At 36.3% G+C, this 20,680-nt stretch overlaps 1 protein-coding gene across 1 annotated transcript in view; it reads right to left on the bottom strand.

Annotated features, from left to right (window-relative positions):
- Nucleotides 1-20,680, bottom strand: part of LOC100367687 (unconventional myosin-Ie-like) — a 70,282-nt gene that overhangs the window by 7,641 nt on the left and 41,961 nt on the right. The window contains exons 14-25 of the mRNA XM_002738139.4: nt 19,006-19,091; nt 14,008-14,089; nt 13,764-13,870; nt 12,105-12,203; nt 11,514-11,658; nt 8,439-8,553; nt 7,818-7,987; nt 7,461-7,606; nt 6,930-7,076; nt 5,020-5,177; nt 4,362-4,632; nt 3,491-3,666 (exon numbers count right to left, since the gene is read on the bottom strand). Coding sequence (XP_002738185.3) covers nt 3,491-3,666; nt 4,362-4,632; nt 5,020-5,177; nt 6,930-7,076; nt 7,461-7,606; nt 7,818-7,987; nt 8,439-8,553; nt 11,514-11,658; nt 12,105-12,203; nt 13,764-13,870; nt 14,008-14,089; nt 19,006-19,091 — 1,702 coding nt within the window. The remainder of the gene's footprint in view (nt 1-3,490; nt 3,667-4,361; nt 4,633-5,019; nt 5,178-6,929; nt 7,077-7,460; nt 7,607-7,817; nt 7,988-8,438; nt 8,554-11,513; nt 11,659-12,104; nt 12,204-13,763; nt 13,871-14,007; nt 14,090-19,005; nt 19,092-20,680) is intronic.

Raw genomic sequence — 20,680 nt, 5'->3', positions numbered from 1 at the left:
GAGTAGCTAAACATTTGTTGAGTGGTACAGGAGATATCTTTGAGTAGCTAAATATTTGTTGAGTGGTACAGGAGATATCTTTGAGTAGCTAAATATTTGTTTAGTGGTACTGGAGATATCTTTGAGTAGCTAAATATTTGTTGAGTGGTACTGGAGATATCTTTGAGTAGCTAAATATTTGTTGAGTGGTACAGGAGATATCTTTGAGTAGCTAAATATTTGTTGAGTGGTACAGGAGATATCTTTGAGTAGCTAAATATTTGTTGAGTGGTACTGGAGATATCTTTGAGTAGCTAAATATTTGTTGAGTGGTACTGGAGATATCTTTAAGTAGCTAAATATTTGTTGAGTGGTACTGGAGATATCTTTGAGTAGCTAAATATTTGTTGAGTGGTACAGGAGATATCTTTGAGTAGCTAAATATTTGTTGAGTGGTACAGGAGATATCTTTGAGTAGCTAAATATTTGTTGAGTGGTACAGGAGATATCTTTGAGTAGCTAAATATTTGTTGAGTGGTACTGGAGATATCTTTGAGTAGCTAAATATTTGTTGAGTGGTACTGGAGATATCTTTGAGTAGCTAAATATTTGTTGAGTGGTACAGGAGATATCTTTGAGTAGCTAAATATTTGTTGAGTGGTACTGGAGATATCTTTGAGTAGCTAAATATTTGTTGAGTGGTACAGGAGATATCTTTGAGTAGCTAAATATTTGTTGAGTGGTACAGGAGATATCTTTGAGTAGCTAAATATTTGTTTAGTGGTACTGGAGATATCTTTGAGTAGCTAAATATTTGTTGAGTGGTACAGGAGATATCTTTGAGTAGCTAAATATTTGTTGAGTGGTACAGGAGATATCTTTGAGTAGCTAAATATTTGTTGAGTGGTACTGGAGATATCTTTGAGTAGCTAAATATTTGTTGAGTGGTACAGGAGATATCTTTGAGTAGCTAAATATTTGTTGAGTGGTACAGGAGATATCTTTGAGTAGCTAAATATTTGTTTAGTGGTACTGGAGATATCTTTGAGTAGCTAAATATTTGTTGAGTGGTACAGGAGATATCTTTGAGTAGCTAAATATTTGTTGAGTGGTACAGGAGATATCTTTGAGTAGCTAAATATTTGTTGAGTGGTACAGGAGATATCTTTGAGTAGCTAAATATTTGTTTAGTGGTACTGGAGATATCTTTGAGTAGCTAAATATTTGTTGAGTGGTACTGGAGATATCTTTGAGTAGCTAAATATTTGTTGAGTGGTACTGGAGATATCTTTGAGTAGCTAAATATTTGTTGAGTGGTACTGGAGATATCTTTGAGTAGCTAAATATTTGTTGAGTGGTACAGGAGATATCTTTGAGTAGCTAAATATTTGTTGAGTGGTACTGGAGATATCTTTGAGTAGCTAAATATTTGTTGAGTGGTACAGGAGATATCTTTGAGTAGCTAAATATTTGTTGAGTGGTACAGGAGATATCTTTGAGTAGCTAAATATTTGTTGAGTGGTACTGGAGATATCTTTGAGTAGCTAAATATTTGTTGAATGGTACAGGAGATATCTTTGAGTAGCTAAATATTTGTTGAGTGGTACAGGAGATATCTTTGAGTAGCTAAATATTTGTTTAGTGGTACTGGAGATATCTTTGAGTAGCTAAATATTTGTTGAGTGGTACAGGAGATATCTTTGAGTAGCTAAATATTTGTTGAGTGGTACTGGAGATATCTTTGAGTAGCTAAATATTTGTTGAGTGGTACAGGAGATATCTTTGAGTAGCTAAATATTTGTTGAGTGGTACAGGAGATATCTTTGAGTAGCTAAATATTTGTTGAGAGGTACTGGAGATATCTTTGAGTAGCTAAATATTTGTTGAGTGGTACTGGAGATATCTTTGAGTAGCTAAATATTTGTTGAATGGTACAGGAGATATCTTTGAGTAGCTAAATATTTGTTGAGTGGTACAGGAGATATCTTTGAGTAGCTAAATATTTGTTTAGTGGTACTGGAGATATCTTTGAGTAGCTAAATATTTGTTGAGTGGTACTGGAGATATCTTTGAGTAGCTAAATATTTGTTGAGTGGTACAGGAGATATCTTTGAGTAGCTAAATATTTGTTGAGTGGTACAGGAGATATCTTTGAGTAGCTAAATATTTGTTGAGTGGTACTGGAGATATCTTTGAGTAGCTAAATATTTGTTGAGTGGTACAGGAGATATCTTTGAGTAGCTAAACATTTGTTGAGTGGTACAGGAGATATCTTTGAGTAGCTAAATATTTGTTGAGTGGTACAGGAGATATCTTTGAGTAGCTAAATATTTGTTGAGTGGTACAGGAGATATCTTTGAGTAGCTAAATATTTGTTGAGTGGTACAGGAGATATCTTTGAGTAGCTAAATATTTGTTGAGTGGTACAGGAGATATCTTTGAGTAGCTAAATATTTGTTGAGTGGTACAGGAGATATCTTTGAGTAGCTAAATATTTGTTGAGTGGTACAGGAGATATCTTTGAGTAGCTAAATATTTGTTGAGTGGTACTGGAGATATCTTTGAGTAGCTAAATATTTGTTGAGTGGTACAGGAGATATCTTTGAGTAGCTAAATATTTGTTGAGTGGTACTGGAGATATCTTTGAGTAGCTAAATATTTGTTGAGTGGTACAGGAGATATCTTTGAGTAGCTAAATATTTGTTGAGTGGTACAGGAGATATCTTTGAGTAGCTAAATATTTGTTGAGTGGTACTGGAGATATCTTTGAGTAGCTAAATATTTGTTGAGTGGTACAGGAGATATCTTTGAGTAGCTAAATATTTGTTGAGTGGTACTGGAGATATCTTTGAGTAGCTAAATATTTGTTGAGTGGTACTGGAGATATCTTTGAGTAGCTAAATATTTGTTGAGTGGTACTGGAGATATCTTTGAGTAGCTAAATATTTGTTGAGTGGTACAGGAGATATCTTTGAGTAGCTAAATATTTGTTGAGTGGTACTGGAGATATCTTTGAGTAGCTAAATATTTGTTGAGTGGTACTGGAGATATCTTTGAGTAGCTAAATATTTGTTGAGTGGTACTGGAGATATCTTTGAGTAGCTAAATATTTGTTGAGTGGTACTGGAGATATCTTTGAGTAGCTAAATATTTGTTGAATGGTACAGGAGATATCTTTGAGTAGCTAAATATTTGTTGAGTGGTACAGGAGATATCTTTGAGTAGCTAAATATTTGTTGAGTGGTACAGGAGATATCTTTGAGTAGCTAAATATTTGTTGAGTGGTACTGGAGATATCTTTGAGTAGCTAAATATTTGTTGAGTGGTACAGGAGATATCTTTGAGTAGCTAAATATTTGTTGAGTGGTACAGGAGATATCTTTGAGTAGCTAAATATTTATACAAATTAGGTAATTAGTATGCACAAAATTCATTATGTATTTCATGGTGGCCAGTCAGACACCATGCACATATACACAACACTAAAATATAACAGTCACTATATACTGACCTTCTTTGAGAATCTCCACAATATCACCGACTTGTAAGTGTAATTCTTCAGTATCTTGTGCATCATAGTCCCATAATGCTTTTCCCTTTGGTAATTGTGGTTTAGGTTTCCTGGGAGGTTTGGGTTTCATTTGTGGTTTTCCTCGTGGATCCCTTTCAATAGTTTTCCTTTTATGTCTACAAAAAAATGTCAATTTCATAAAGCTGACACAGAGTTTTAAAACAATTGATCTTGAAATCCTGTCTTGTCTTTCAAATACTGATTCAAATTCTGTCAATTTAATCAAATATGCATTGGAATATTAAAATTCTGTTATCAATTTAATCAAATATGCATTGGAACATTCAAATTCTGTCAATTTAATCAAATATGCATTGGAACATTCAAATTCTGTCAATTTAATCAAATATGCATTGGAACATTCAAATTCTGTCAATTTAATCAAATATGCATTGGAACATTCAAATTCTGTTATCAATTTAATCAAATATGCATTGGAACATTCAAATTATGTTACCAATTTAATCAAATATGCATTGGAACATTCAAATTATGTTACCAATTTAATCAAATATGCATTGGGACATTCAAATTCTGTTGTCAATTTAATCAAATATGCATTGGAACATTCAAATTATGTTGTCAATTTAATCAAATATGCATTGGGACATTCAAATTCTGTTGTCAATTTAATCAAATATACATTGGGACACAAAACAGTTTTATGATTTTCTGACCAACACAGAAATGATGGAATGTTCAAGAGCAAGAGAAAATTACTTGGAAGTGTGTAAATGCGACAGAAAAATGTTTAATAAAAACCAGACATATATCAATTGTTATAAATGACATAAGCATCCACAAGTCTTACCCAGAAACACCGGCATCCGGAGTATTCATAAATTCACGACTCTGATTTTTCATTTGCTTAGCCAGACTTTGTGCACCTCCCCTAGGAAGAGATGGATGCTCAGTACTCTTTCCTCTAGTAAGGTTTTTACCACCACTACCTCTTGTTCTAATACTCCATGCTGTAGGTGCCTTTGGTGCTGCTCTATGTGCTGGTCTTCCTGCCCCAGGTCGGTGCCCAACAACTGCACCATTACCAGCATTCCTACTAACCTTTTCCCTGATGCCAGGCCCTGCAAACACATTAAAATAATAATACAGTTCTAACTCTGGTCAATATCAAAGACAACAAATTAGAGTGCAGTCCTTAACAAGTTTAAACTTATAATGGATCATAAAAACATGATAAATTTTGACCATAAATATATCAAATATGCCAATTTATGTAAGCTGTATACTATACTACTGATATAGCAAATACTGTAGTCTGAGACTAACTAGATGTGTGACCAATTGACAAGTACATGTGAGTGGTAGTCTGAACTTGAAAGTGACATAGCATCACAGCTTCTAAGATAAGAAAAATACACAGCATACATTACCTGTCATAACTGAACATCACTGAGCAACTTAGAAAGTGGGTAAAGTCTACTTTAAACATATGTTTCCTGCTTACTTACTTGAATTTTTGGGAAGTCCGGGTTTAATAGTAACATGCAATGTTTTACCACTGGTTTTGAGTACCGTGGCATCATTGGGCAATCCGGGTCCAGTGGTAAATTTGATTTGTCTTGTGCCACCACCACCCCAGCCTTCTTTTTTGACAGCAAACTCAATCCTATCAAAGCAAAAGATGAGAGATACTGAAAACAAATGAACACTGTGGTTTTCAAGTCAAAACACGGAAAAAAGTTGTTAACTATATTGTACACATCCAATTGTGAGTCAAATCCATGTGATTGTGACAACCTGCCTACAGTGACCATAATGACAACCTTCCTACAGTGACCATAAAGACAACCTGCCTACAGTGACCATATAGACAACCTGCCAATAGTGGCCATAAAGACAACCTTCCTACAGTGGCCATAAAGATAACCTGCCTACAGTGGCCATAAAGATAACCTGTCTACAGTGACCATAAAGACAACCTGCCTACAGTGACCATAAAGATAACCTGCCTACAGTGACCATATAGACAACCTGCCAATAGTGGCCATAAAGACAACCTTCCTACAGTGGCCATAAAGATAACCTGCCTACAGTGGCCATAAAGATAACCTGTCTACAGTGACCATAAAGACAACCTGCCTACAGTGACCATAAAGATAACCTGCCTACAGTGACCATATAGACAACCTGCCAATAGTGGCCATAAAGACAACCTTCCTACAGTGGCCATAAAGATAACCTGTCTACAGTGACCATAAAGACAACCTGCCTACAGTGACCATAAAGACAACCTGCCTACAGTGACCATATAGACAACCTGCCAATAGTGGCCATAAAGACAACCTTCCTACAGTGGCCATAAAGACAACCTTCCTACAGTGGCCATAAAGATAACCTGTCTACAGTGACCATAAAGACAACCTGCCTACAGTGACCATATAGACAACCTGCCAATAGTGGCCATAAAGACAACCTTCCTACAGTGGCCATAAAGACAACCTTCCTACAGTGACCATAAAGATAACCTGCCTACAGTGACCATATAGACAACCTGCCAATAGTGGCCATAAAGACAACCTTCCTACAGTGGCCATAAAGACAACCTTCCTACAGTGGCCATAAAGATAACCTGTCTACAGTGACCATAAAGACAACCTGCCTACAGTGACCATATAGACAACCTGCCAATAGTGGCCATAAAGACAACCTTCCTACAGTGGCCATAAAGATAACCTGCCTACAGTGGCCATAAAGATAACCTGTCTACAGTGACCATAAAGACAACCTGCCTACAGTGACCATAAAGATAACCTGCCTACAGTGACCATATAGACAACCTGCCAATAGTGGCCATAAAGACAACCTTCCTACAGTGGCCATAAAGACAACCTTCCTACAGTGGCCATAAAGACAACCTTCCTACAGTGGCCATAAAGACAACCTTCCTACAGCGGCCATAAAGACAACCAGCCACCAGTGACCATAAAGACAACCTTTCTACAGTGGCCATAAAGATAACCTGTCTACAGTGACCATAAAGACAACCTGCCTACAGTGACCATAAAGACAACCTGTCTACAGTGACCATAAAGACAACCTGCCTACAGTGGCTATAAAGATAACCTGCCTACAGTGACCATAAAGACAACCTGTCTACAGTGACCATAAAGACAACCTGCCTACAGTGACCATAAACAACCTTTCTACAGTGACCACCTCTGGTCATGTGTTTACTTTACACTTTAAAGTGATCTGTATATAAATGACCAGTAATGGGTTTAGGGTTAAATGATCAAAATAATGGCAGATAGACTACACACTTGGTAATAGACATACAGTTGGCAATGACCTATATAAACAGCCATAATGTGTAAAATCACTGACCCAATCAAGAAGACACAAAAAAGTAGATACTTACATGTTATTAAAATTAACAGTTAACTTTCTATTGGATGATTCAAATTTCTTGGAAAGCACAGTTACAAATTCTGTTTTGAAAACAGACTCCAGTAAACTTGCATAATCATTGAGAACATTGACAACAAAGAGGTCATCTTGCTGGGTGCTAGAAGGAAATAGAGTATTCAGTAAACGAAGCCTAATGAACCAGACAAAATTTGAGTAAATTTTCAGTTTTTACTCAAAAAATTTGGCTATTTTTGTCCAAATCATCTGAAGGAAAGTGCAGACTATAAGGGAGATGATTTTGTGATGAAAAGGTTAATTTTACCAGATAGATAGATGACAAGACAGACACAATGTCTATCATCCACTGTGTGAACACTTTATGACATGAAACTAAGTTGATTCTTTGTAACTCAGGCATTCTTCAAAATAAACTCTACAATCTACAAGACACAGACTTGACATGTGTATAATTTAATGCAGAGATGCTCAGAATTGTGTTAATAAACATTTTATGAATACTTATTATAATTAAACTACACACCTCATTGTGATGGATTCCACTTTGTGAAGTTCAATTTTCCTTTTCACAACCTCTTTCATTAGGCCCTTCTCTGGTCCTTTCTTAACTATTTCCCTCCCAACTAAGTAGATGTATTTGTTAGTCAACAACAAGTCTCGCTTGGTAGTCTGCAAAAATAAAACAAAGAGAAAAAAATTAAAATGACAGATGATATAATATAAAATTTTCTATGAATAAGGCATGTAGTCCGCACAAAACACATACACATACTAAAAAAGAAGAAAATATATCTGAAATGGGTAAATCATGAACAATATCCATTTTTTTTTTACATGAAGAGATAAAGAAAGCATCATTGAAACCAGAAATATAGCATACCTTAAATCGTCTGTCATATTTAGTTACAGTATCAGCAAATTCTATCTTCTCCCTCCTAGCGACTAAAGCTCTCAATCCTGGATTATCATCGATACCAATGTAATCACCAGCAAAGTTACGATTCAAACTATAACGTCTACGTTCTTTCTTGTTTAACAGAATATCAGAGGCTGAACAAAAATTATAATAAAGGAATAAGATGTTGATGACTTTGCTAATGTATGTGGTGTAAGTTGGTCATAACAAAGCAAAATAGGTAAAACCAGAGGTACATTACTTGGGGTTTGCAACTATGGTGACATGATACCAAGATCCCATTACAATCTCGCTCTCACATAAGCGTTCCAACTCAGAAAAATGTGAATGCGCATGCCCGAGGTAACTAGGATACTAGGATGTCCAGGTGAACAAAATAGCTGCTCACGATATGACGGATTACGATAACTTTATTTTCTGTACATTTTCGATGTATAACATTTTTTCACTATGCATGCATGTTTTTTGTTTTATTACAAACCGCCTAGAACTATAGTTGAGTGATTTATGCAATAGAGTGTGGAATGGGAAAAGGTGGCCTTAGTTTGATATTATTCACCAAAAGATAATTTAAAGCATTTCTACCTTGTTGTTTGAGTCTGAGATAATATCTATTTGCATTGTGTTTTCTGAAAGCTTTCTGTATAATTCTTGCATATGTATCATATTTTCTTTCTCTGTGTTCTTCAAGTAAAAATAGCTGCAATAAATACACAGTAAAAGTATTAGATCACAGGACAGACAGACAAGACGGCTAAATGACAGAACCAGCATTATCTTAATAGAACCTAAATGTATAGTCTGTTGTGATAAAAAATCGCTGTAATAGCAGTAGAATTTTTATAAATCAAAGAAACATGAGGGAGAGCTCTTATGAGCAAAGGGGTACTGAACACAAGTACGAATAGAAAATATTCAAAATTAATAACATATTTAAGATGAGCTTTTCAAACACAGGCTTACACAGTTCAACTACACTTTGGAATGCACAATGCAAAATCAATCCCAGAGCAAACTAAGTTTAATTTAAATTAACAAGTTTAATTTAAATCTGATAGATAATAAAGTTTTCAGAATAATGATAATTTATGTAAATTCGGTAATTAATATGTATGGATTTGAATCCTAAGGTAATCAGGTCTGTGGATTATCAAATAGCACCTAAGTAGCAAGTTTTATTTAAATTTAATGATTTATACAAGAGTTATCTGCGGAACATGTATTGATAAACAAATTATGTATGTAGTGTGCCCCAGATTATTTACATTTCTTTCATTGTAAAATGAAGAGATATTTGTTTTTATTTTTATTTATAAAAATTGGCTAATGATTATGCAAATTAGATATTTAGTATTCATGAATTCCAAGAACTAACCAAGTCTGTAGATGACTCCAAAACTTTGGTTCTTGAAATATTTCTGGTGTAGCGGAAAACTATGAAGCTAATTATTATGCAAAAACCTAATCAGGTCTGTGCATTGTCCCAAAGCATCTATGTAGCAAGTATATTTGAAATCCTACAAGTGGTTCTTGAGATCATCTATACCACTCATGTACTTGTCAACATGTACAATTACCATGACAACATCTCATCAATCTCCTCAAAATATACATACATGATTCGTACACCTGAAATGTAATAAAATTCCAGTACTTTTTTATCCAGTTCTTTTTTTATCAACACAAGAATTATAGCAGCCTATGATGAGATTTTATTTTATGGGCTCTTGCTAAGTTTTCACCAATTGCTAATGTCTGGGCTCCTGCTAAGTTTTCACCAATTGCTAATGTCTGGGCTTCCGCTAAGTTTTCACCAATTGCTAATGTCTGGGCTCCTGCTAAGTTTTCACCAATTGCTAATGTCTGGGCTCCTGCTAAGTTTTCACCAATTGCTAATGTCTGGGCTCTTGCTAAGTTTTCACCAATTGCTAATGTCTGGGCTTTCGCTAAGTTTTCACCAATTGCTAATGTCTGGGCTCTTGCTAAGTTTTCACCAATTGCTAATGTCTGGGCTCTTGCTAAGTTTTCACCAATTGCTAATGTCTGGGCTCCTGCTAAGTTTTCACCAATTGCTAATGTCTGGGCTTCTGCTAAGTTTTCACCAATTGCTAATGTCTGGGCTCCTGCTAAGTTTTCACCAATTGCTAATGTCTGGGCTCCTGCTAAGTTTTCACCAATTGCTAATGTCTGGGCTCTTGCTAAGTTTTCACCAATTGCTAATGTCTGGGCTTCCGCTAAGTTTTCACCAATTGCTAATGTCTGGGCTCCTGCTAAGTTTTCACCAATTGCTAATGTCTGGGCTCTTGCTAAGTTTTCACCAATTGCTAATGTCTGGGCTCTTGCTAAGTTTTCACCAATTGCTAATGTCTGGGCTCTTGCTAAGTTTTCACCAATTGCTAATGTCTGGGCTTCCGCTAAGTTTTCACCAATTGCTAATGTCTGGGCTCTTGCTAAGTGTTCACCAATTGCTAATGTCTGGGCTCTTGCTAAGTTTTCACCAATTGCTAATGTCTGGGCTCCTGCTAAGTTTTCACCAATTGCTAATGTCTGGGCTCTTGCTAAGTTTTCACCAATTGCTAATGTCTGGGCTCTTGCTAAGTTTTCACCAATTGCTAATGTCTGGGCTTTCGCTAAGTTTTCACCAATTGCTAATGTCTGGGCTCTTGCTAAGTTTTCACCAATTGCTAATGTCTGGGCTCCTGCTAAGTTTTCACCAATTGCTAATGTCTGGGCTCCTGCTAAGTTTTTACCAATTGCTAATGTCTGGGCTTCCGCTAAGTTTTCACCAATTGCTAATGTCTGGGCTTCCGCTAAGTTTTCACCAATTGCTAATGTCTGGGCTTCCGCTAAGTTTTCACCAATCGCTAATGTCTGGGCTCTTGCTAAATTTTCACCAATTGCTAATGTCTGGGCTCCTGCTAAGTTTTCACCAATTGCTAATGTCTAGGCTTCCGCTAAGTTTTCACCAATTGCTAATGTCTGGGCTTCCGCTAAGTTTTCACCAATTGCTCATGTCTGGGCTCCTTCTAAGTTTTCACCAATTGCTAATGTCTGGGCTCCTGCTAAGTTTTCACCAATTGCTAATGTCTGGGCTCTTGCTAAGTTTTCACCAATTGCTAATGTCTGGGCTCCTGCTAAGTTTTCACCAATTGCTAATGTCTGGGCTCCTGCTAAGTTTTCACTAATTGCTAATGTCTGGGCTCTTGCTAAGTTTTCACCAATTGCTAATGTCTGGGCTCTTGCTAAGTTTTCACCAATTGCTAATGTCTGGGCTCCTGCTAAGTTTTCACCAATTGCTAATGTCTGGGCTTCCGCTAAGTTTTCACCAATTGCTAATGTCTGGGCTCTTGCTAAGTTTTCACCAATTGCTAATGTCTGGGCTCCTGCTAAGTTTTCACCAATTGCTAATGTCTGGGCTCCTGCTAAGTTTTCACCAATTGCTAATGTCTGGGCTCCTGCTAAGTTTTCACCAATTGCTAATGTCTGGGCTCCTGCTAAGTTTTCACCAATTGCAAATGTCTGGGCTCCTGCTAAGTTTTCACCAATTTCCAGGACTTCCCAGACATCTTTCAAATTCCAGAACTTTCCAGCACATTCCAGTCCTGTACGAACCACTATGCTATTTTTATGTCTTATTCTGGTCATCCAAGAATTTCTTACAGATTCTGGAGCTTTGATGAAGATCTTGCTTTTACCAAGCTGCCACTGATCTGCTTCCATATGTACAGCATTCATGATGTGTTTAATCCCAGACCGTACATCACCACGCCACTGTGGCCATGTTTCACTTGTAACAATGGCGTATCTACAAACAATTGTTACCATATGATATTAATTATTTATGCAGTCCATCAGAAATCATAATTACATCTTGCCTTAACATTTTCATAAAATTAAACAAATTCAAACATAGTGTCAGTGAAATGTGTGACACTTTGAAAGAAAAACACATCTCAAAACAAAAGAAACAATTTGATGACACAAATGACCATTGTCAGCTAACACCATCAAATCAAAAAATCAAATTGAAGTCTCTTCGTAAAATTTCAATCTTATGTTTGCTAATGCAGTCTGATCGTTATTATGATATATCTGTCAAAGATCGATTTATGAATGAAGCATAATGTAGTAATAATGCTACGTAACATATTAGACCAATATTAGATCTAGCCATCATGAATTATTAAAAATACTATATTTTATTATTTTATTCTTAACTATATTTTTCCATTTCAGTAAAAAAAAACTCACCTTCTTAAAAATTTTTGAAAATCTCGTCGGTATGCAAATCCAGCACGCCTTATTCTTATGTTTTCCTTCAGCCCTAAATATTCCACTTGATGAAGAACTCTGTAACAAAGAATCAATATCTAAATATTCCACTAGATGAAGAACTCTGTAACAAAGAATCAATATCTAAATATTCCACTTGATGAAGAACTCTATAACAAAGAATCAATATCTAAATATTCCACTTGATGAAGAACTCTGTAACAAAGAATCAATATCTAAATATTCCACTTGATGAAGAACTCTATAACAAAGAATCAATATCTAAATATTCCACTTGATGAAGAAATCTATAACAAAGAATCAATATCTAAATATTCCACTTGATGAAGAACTCTATAACAAAGAATCAATATCTAAATATTCCACTTGATGAAGAACTCTATAACAAAGAATCAATATCTAAATATTCCACTTGATGAAGAACTCTGTAACAAAGAATCAATATCTGGGCTGAAATGGTGGTGGTTGTTCTGCTGTGCATGTGTGACATTTGTGTTGATAAACATTGACTTCGCCTTAATCCAATGCACCAGTTTTGACCTGGGCATGACATCCACTAATAAACACCAGTGACTCCGGCAATACATTCCATTAAATTACTTAAAGCTTGGTAACATCTCAGTTTGTACTTGTTGGTCTACACAACAGTCAAATCAAGGAATGACATTTGATATGTAACACTTGCTTTATCCTCTTAACAACTAACTTTCTTTTTGTAGTAGTAGTTATCACAACTAATCTTTATCGCTAATAACTGATAGAAACATTGTATTTCTGAGGATGCAATAAAGTTATTATTAAGTCGCCACTGTTCCACCAGTTACAATGTCTTGGCTCAAGCTAATCCTACACCAGTTGTTACTCTCATGGCTTAAGCTAACCTTTTTACCACATCCTAGTGTTTCAACTTAATCTTAAATTTCCCTTGCTATCAATATCTAGGATTAATCTTAGGTTTCACCAGATGCTAATATCTGGGCTTTAAGCTAAGTTTTCACCAATTGCCAATGTCTGGGCTTCCACTAACACTTCAACAGTCACCAATGTCTAAGCTGTCAAAGTCTCTGCTAGGCAACAAACTAATCTGACCAACTTAAACAAGCAGCCTGTCGGCTGAGATAGCTCCGCTGTTAGCAACGCACAGTTCAATTAATAAAAACTGATACAATATGTATAGTATTAAAGCAATCAGACTTGTGGTTTTTAACAAGAAGTCGAAAATATCACTTTTTACCAAAAATGACAAAAATATTCATCAAAATTAGAGAATTAAAGATATTATCACAAAATGAAAAAATCTGAGAGAGGTCTACACGTAGTACCTATATATGTAATATCAAAGCAATCGGACTTGTGGTTTTTAACATGAAGTCGAAAATATCACTTTTTACCAAAATTTGCAAAAATATTCACCAAAATTAGAGAATTAAAGATATCATCATGAAATGAACAAATCTGAGAGAGGTCCACATGTAGTACCTATATATGTATTATCAAAGCAATCGGATTTGCACTGAATAGGACGAATATGGTAGGTAAAAAGTGGGTTGCCATAATATGGAATGACCAGGGTCTGTCATAAGATACATAAAATGCTTAATAATAGTGGACTATTACCTTCTTTCTTCCCAGTCATGTGCTTTCTTTGTCTCATTAGGTTTAATACACCGTATATAATGGGGCGTACATTGCATTAATTCGTTAACTAACTTGTTGGCTTGTTTCTGTAAAAAGTCAAAGTTAAAAGATATAATATTTGATGATGTCACTCGCACAATGGGCCAATGCTAATATTTCATTTTTGTTGCAGTCATCCCACAATGGACAGAATCTGCAGGAAACCAAAACATGCAGACAGTACCTTAATTTTACTACCAGCTGTAGAGGGTCTTCCTTTTTGAATTCCACTCACATCTTCAGGGAAAAGACTCTGTACAAATGGTCTGTGCAATGAAAACACAAATATTATTGATTTATAGAAAAAATATTGAGTTGTATTTTCAATGGGTTGCAAATGGCTGATGAGATCCACTGTTCCAACATCCATGGTTGCAAATGATGAGATCCAGTGTTCCAACATCCATGGTTGCAAATGATGAGATCCACTGTTCCAACATCCATGGTTGCAAATGATGAGATCCACTGTTCCAACATCCGTAGTTGCAAATGATGAGATCCAGTGTTCCAACATCCATGGTTGCAAATGATGAGATCCACTGTTCCAACATCCATGGTTGCAAATGATGAGATCCACTGTTCCAACATCCATGGTTGCAAATGATGAGATCCACTGTTCCAACATCCATGGTTGCAAATGATGAGATCCACTGTTCCAACATCCATGGTTGCAAATGATGAGATCCACTGTTCCAACATCCATGGTTGCAAATGATGAGATCCAGTGTTCCAACATCCATGGTTGCAAATGATGAGATCCACTGTTCCAACATCCATGGTTGCAAATGATGAGATCCACTGTTCCAACATCCATGGTTGCAAATGATGAGATCCAGTGTTCCAACATCCATGGTTGCAAATGATGAGATCCACTGTTCCAACATCCATGGTTGCAAATGATGAGATCCAGTGTTCCAACATCCATGGTTGCAAATGATGAGATCCACTGTTCCAACATCAATGGTTGCAAATGGCTGATGAGATCCACTGTTCCAACATCCATGGTTGCAAATGGCTGATGAGATCCACTGTTCCAACATCCATGGTTGCAAATGGCTGATGAGATCCACTGTTCCAACATCCATGGTTGCAAATGATGAGATCCACTGTTCCAACATCCATGGTTGCAAATGATGAGATCCATTGTTCCAACATCAATGGTTGCAAATGGCTGATGAGATCCACTGTTCCAACATCCATGGTTGCAAATGGCTGATGAGATCCACTGTTCCAACATCCATGGTTGCAAATGGCTGATGAGATCCACTGTTCCAACATCCATGGTTGCAAATGATGAGATCCACTGTTCCAACATCCATGGTTGCAAATGGCTGATGAGATCCACTGTTCCAACATCCATGGTTGCAAATGGCTGATGAGATCCACTGTTCCAACATCCATGGTTGCAAATGGCTGATGAGATCCACTGTTCCAACATCCATGGTTGCAAATGGCTGATGAGATCCACTGTTCCAACATCCATGGTTGCAAATGGCTGATGAGATCCACTGTTCCAACATCCATGGTTGCAAATGGCTGATGAGATCCACTGTTCCAACATCCATAGTTGCAAATGGCTGATGAGATCCACTGTTCCAACATCCATGGTTGCAAATGGCTGATGAGATCCACTGTTCCAACATCCATAGTTGCAAATGGCTGATGAGATCCACTGTTCCAACATCCATGGTTGCAAATGGCTGATGAGATCCACTGTTCCAACATCCATGGTTGCAAATGGCTGATGAGATCCACTGTTCCAACATCCATGGTTGCAAATGGCTGATGAGATCCACTGTTCCAACATCCATGGTTGCAAATGGCTGATGAGATCCACTGTTCCAACATCCATAGTTGCAAATGGCTGATGAGATCCACTGTTCCAACATCCATGGTTGCAAATGGCTGATGAGATCCACTGTTCCAACATCCATGGTTATGTCAATCAGTAGAAAATTGAACGCCATTCATGAAACAAAATGGGACATTATTTGCAGAGCAAATACAAGTCATTGGACTTCCTGAAATCTTAGTTGCCATTAAATTTGTGTCCATGGACTATTACTTTTTTATCATATGCATAACATGTGTACCTCCAAAGTGTGACGGAATAGACAACAGATCAGAAATGCATATTACATAGTTTGACATCAGAAATGTCAACATTTTTTCATTGTATGCTCTGCCCGAAAGTTGTCTGGATCTTCCAGGTTAATAGATAGACCAGTAACCACGAATTGGTGTAGAGGTGGTTCATTTTGGCAAACTTATGCATGTAAGAATATCTTAGTGTCAACAAATTCAGCATATGATGCACGCATTGATATATTTGTATTTGCTGTCATTTCAATAATAGCTTAGTTTAAACACTTTAACATTTCACATTAAATATGAATGTGGTAAATATAATCCAACAATATTATGAGGTTATCATGAGCATACTGCAAAGTTTAATGAAGAGTATGGAGTTTGTATCGACCAACGTGGAGGAGTGAAGGTCAATGAGACTCCATACACTCAGAGTACATACTTTGTGATATTTTCGGATTAACGTTTTTATTACACATCTTTTTCCTGTAATAATTTAACGAGAGATTATGGCCTGAAATGGCAGCAAAAATCATGTTGCTCTCTACAAACATTTGTGTTCAGTGATGGCATTCTATTTTCCATAAATAAAAAGATTTCTTAGAATGTTGTGCCAATAATCTTGAATGCGTCAATGCTGGCGACATATATTTTACCCATATAAGGGAAATTCAAACATTCGAATGAGTGCTGATAAGTTTTGGAATAATTGGTGATACAGCTTTTTATGAAATGGCAAATTCTAATACTTTTGTTGCTAGATTTATAATTTCTCTTGACATAAGCAGACACAAGTATCAATCTGTATAAATATTCTTGAGAACTGCGGTAAAATTGAGTGAAAACACAACATTGATGATTTGTACACATCACAAGATTAGATCTACTAAACAGTGTATTGGCAGGATTCTGACAGTTAGCTTGCTTAAATTCATGATTCTATTTATTTATTCTATTTATAAACAAAATGGCAACCAGTCAGCCATTTTATATCTGATTTGTAAAAAAAAGGTCATGTCAAAGTTGCATGTATAGGATGCTCAATGTAACAAGCTTGAACATAAAGTATGTATATGACCAAGATTGAGTTCCAGAATGGCAGAAATGTTTGACAAGCCGGTAGGCTGGTTGGCTGGTTGGCGATCCGCTCCGCTCAAAAACAAGCAACATGTTTTTGGCTGTTTCCATGGTGTGACATAAACGTGAAGCTAACGCTGGTTTATAACTAATACGAAGTTCGCAAACAAAATTCAGTCTTTAGAAGTCACTTAGTTTATTACTAGGACCACAGTCACTCTCCTAGTAGAGTGACTGTGCTAGGACGTATTCTGCTGTTACATTTATTATTTTCAACCGTTTTGCGACAGCATTTTCTAGAATGAAGCGTTTCCTGTAAATGCTGGAAAGCGAAATAATGAAATAACGAAATGGAAAATATTTACCTAAATTGCAGTGTGTTGACCTTCATAAAAATATACTTTATAATGCAAAACACTAGTCATGGTGAGTTATTTAAATATACGACTCCTAATCGAAAAGTATGACCACAGTCCAGAATTTCAGACGGATATTAAGCAACCTAAGAGCATATCAAAAGCATTTACTCTAAAATATAAAAAAGAACTGCAGTCAAAAGTCAAGAATGCCAGCAAATAAAAGACCCACAATCCTTTGTGCGCGTTATTACGGACACGCGCAAAAAACTGTACCACGCTTGTCAAATCTGGGTCAAATATACAGTACGCTACTATCTTGCCACAGATTGTTTAGTAGTGGAGTGTTCGGTGACCATTGAATTAGCCCATGATTCATATTTTATGTGTATTAATTTATTCATCAATTGTCGTGACTGACAGTACTGCCCAAATTTTAGTCAAAAAAACGCGACTGGTGAAACGGAAGAGCATCGCCAGGCGATGGACGCAGGGCTCTTTGGCAACGACCACATATAGGTCAAAATACGCGTTCTATTTTTACGCGTTAAATTTGGCTCTTCCGTTTCGCCCCCTCCGAAATGTTCAACTTTCGCAGCCTAATCGCAGGTTTTTCGAAAAACGTCAAAAAAACACAAGAATTAGTAGAAATGTTCCTGTTTTGGGCGGATTATTGATAGCGAATAATGTCTTTATTACAAAAATGCTGAAAAACCGTGAGTTGTTGCCTTAGTTATTTTTTTATTGGCGAAAAACTGCGAACTCGGCAAATTTGGTTGCACAACTTCTCTCTATCATATGCACCCATCGACACCGATGCCAGCTGACTGTGTACAAAACTGGTAGAAGGTAATACATTTGGGGCGAAAGTATTCAAAAATCAGTTTTTGGATGTTGCAATGGCAGTGGTGGGCCAGGATTGTTTTCCAATTAGTGACGGCACGACCTACCTGTGAAGTATGAACAAAACCAGCCGAGCCGAAAAATCACAGAGGAGTTAAAAGCTGTTGCTGGTGAAAAGTTACCCCAACTTTGGGGTCAAATTTCTCGGTAATGAAAACAGATATCAAAAATTCAAATAGTAACTTTGTGCCCACACTCAAGCTGAGTAGAATGAGCTATGTCTGAAGTGTTTTAACCCAAATTTGTAGGAGGAGATACATTTGGCGCGAAGCTATCCAAAAATCAGTTTTTTTCAAAAATTTTTTTCAGATTTTTCCTAATCACTAGGGTGAAGGTGTGATCTACCTGCCAAGTTTGAACGAAATCGGCCAAGCCAAAAAAATCGCAGAAGAATTCATACGTGAAAACACTGGAAATGTACACACACAGACACACACACAAAACGACAAAAGTGATTTTAAGGGAAATCCTAGCGGAGCGGATCGCCAATTATGATTGAAGTTTTAGCTCAAAAGTGTCTGTCTGCTCTTGGTCCATCTTGAATTGGATCGCGGAATAAAGGCATTTGCATAATATAGCATGATGTTGAATGTAAAATATAGGAGAATAGGTATATTAACAGGATTTTATTTTCACCAAATCATACCTTCAGTAAGTATTTTACAGTATGTGTGAAGCCTGAATGTTATTGGTCCTAATGCATGTCTGAGACGAAAAACATAGAGGTGAATCTACAAGTCTCTATATCAGATACTTACATTTCACTTGACTGCATCAGTTGAATTAAATCAGTAAATAGTACATCTCGATTACGATCACAGAAACCATCAGCTTCATAAGCCACCTGCCAATAAAAAAGGTCTGCTGATTAACGAACATCAATATGTTCTCTTCCAATTGGATAAACACAGCAAAACTATGGGTACCTGGTGATTAGAGCACATAAACCATTTTTGCTTTACACATATGGTTTATATGTCATTACCACCCAATGACCATGATTTACCTAGTACTGGATTCTGCCGTAAACCGCAGTTCGGGTTTTTAAAATAAGCAGCCTGTCGACTGAGATAGCTCCGCTGTTAGCAATGCACATTCCAATTAAGAACTCATGATATCATCAAAAAATGAACAATATGTATAATATCAAAGCAATCGGACTTGCTGTTTTCAACAAGAAGTCGAAAATATCACTTTTTACCAAAAATGACAAAATATTCATAAAAATTAGAGAATTAAAGATACAAATGTATCATCATGAAATGAACAAATCTGAAAGAGATCCACATGTAGTACCTATACATGTAATTTCAAAGCATTCGAACTTGCCGTTTTTTACAAGAAGTCGAAAAAATCACTTTTTACCAAAAATATTCATCAAAATTAGAAAATTGAAGATATCATCACGAAATGAACAAATGAACCTACATGTATAATATCAAAGCAATCAGACTTGCGGTTTTCAACATGAAGTTAAAAATAAAATGGGACCAAGAAATCACCCGCGATTTTTCTGCAGTTTTTTAAGGTGTTATTTTAATCTTTTCTGATGCCTAAAAGTTTAGCTGTAGTCAATAACGCCTATTCAAGAGTATTGATGTTTATTGCGACTAGCATGAATGGGTAGCTTCGTTTCGACAAGGAGCTGTAAACAATGTTAAATTATTCTTCAAATGCTCAGTTTATCTTTTAAAAACAAATAATTTTTTCATTTAAAAAAAAATCATGTTGCTTTCCCATCAAAATCCAAGCAAAACATTGTACAACAACATTGGAAAATCCCTTCTGTGCTGCGTTCAATAATATTAACATATTTAAATGAGCTATGGTAATTTGAACAAGTTGGCATAATCCATCGTTTTCATTGGTTAATTATCAATTTGACCTGTCAGGTCAAGGAACACCGTCCAGGTCAAACATGGTGGATATTCATTTCTACAGCATTGAGTGTTGAAAATGCGATCAGAATCATTCGCTTACGATGAAATAAGTTGAAATTTAACAAATTCAATGAATTTATTTTTTTCACGTTATTATAATCATTACTAGGTAATAATCAACAATTGTGAAAGGCAGCATGACCGGATTGTGCTACCGCGATCATTTGCTACTGAGTAATGCACTGGGTTCGTTTTTATTTGAAACTTCTTTTAGAATATACTTTCGTATAAAATGAAACAAAATAATTGTATTTGGTGCACAAGATTAGTTAATGTGATTTTTTGGGAGAAAGATGCGTGGTCTACTTTTTTTATCCAACAAAATGTATGGATGGATGCACGGACGCACGAACGGACGGAGACCGAATTATAAGTCCTCGTTTTCGGACTTCGTCCGAATGGGGACTAATAAAAGCCCCCTAAAAATATTTGATGATCATTTTTTGAAAATTTGAAACCCAAATAAGGGCTCACCAGCCGTGAAACTGCCCAC

This window comes from Saccoglossus kowalevskii, chromosome 13, assembly GCF_978046115.1.
Source record: "Saccoglossus kowalevskii chromosome 13, keSacKowa6.1, whole genome shotgun sequence".
NCBI lineage: Eukaryota > Metazoa > Hemichordata > Enteropneusta > Harrimaniidae > Saccoglossus > Saccoglossus kowalevskii.
Note: the sequence above shows the minus strand (reverse complement) of the source record. Positions and strands in the feature narration are given on the sequence as shown.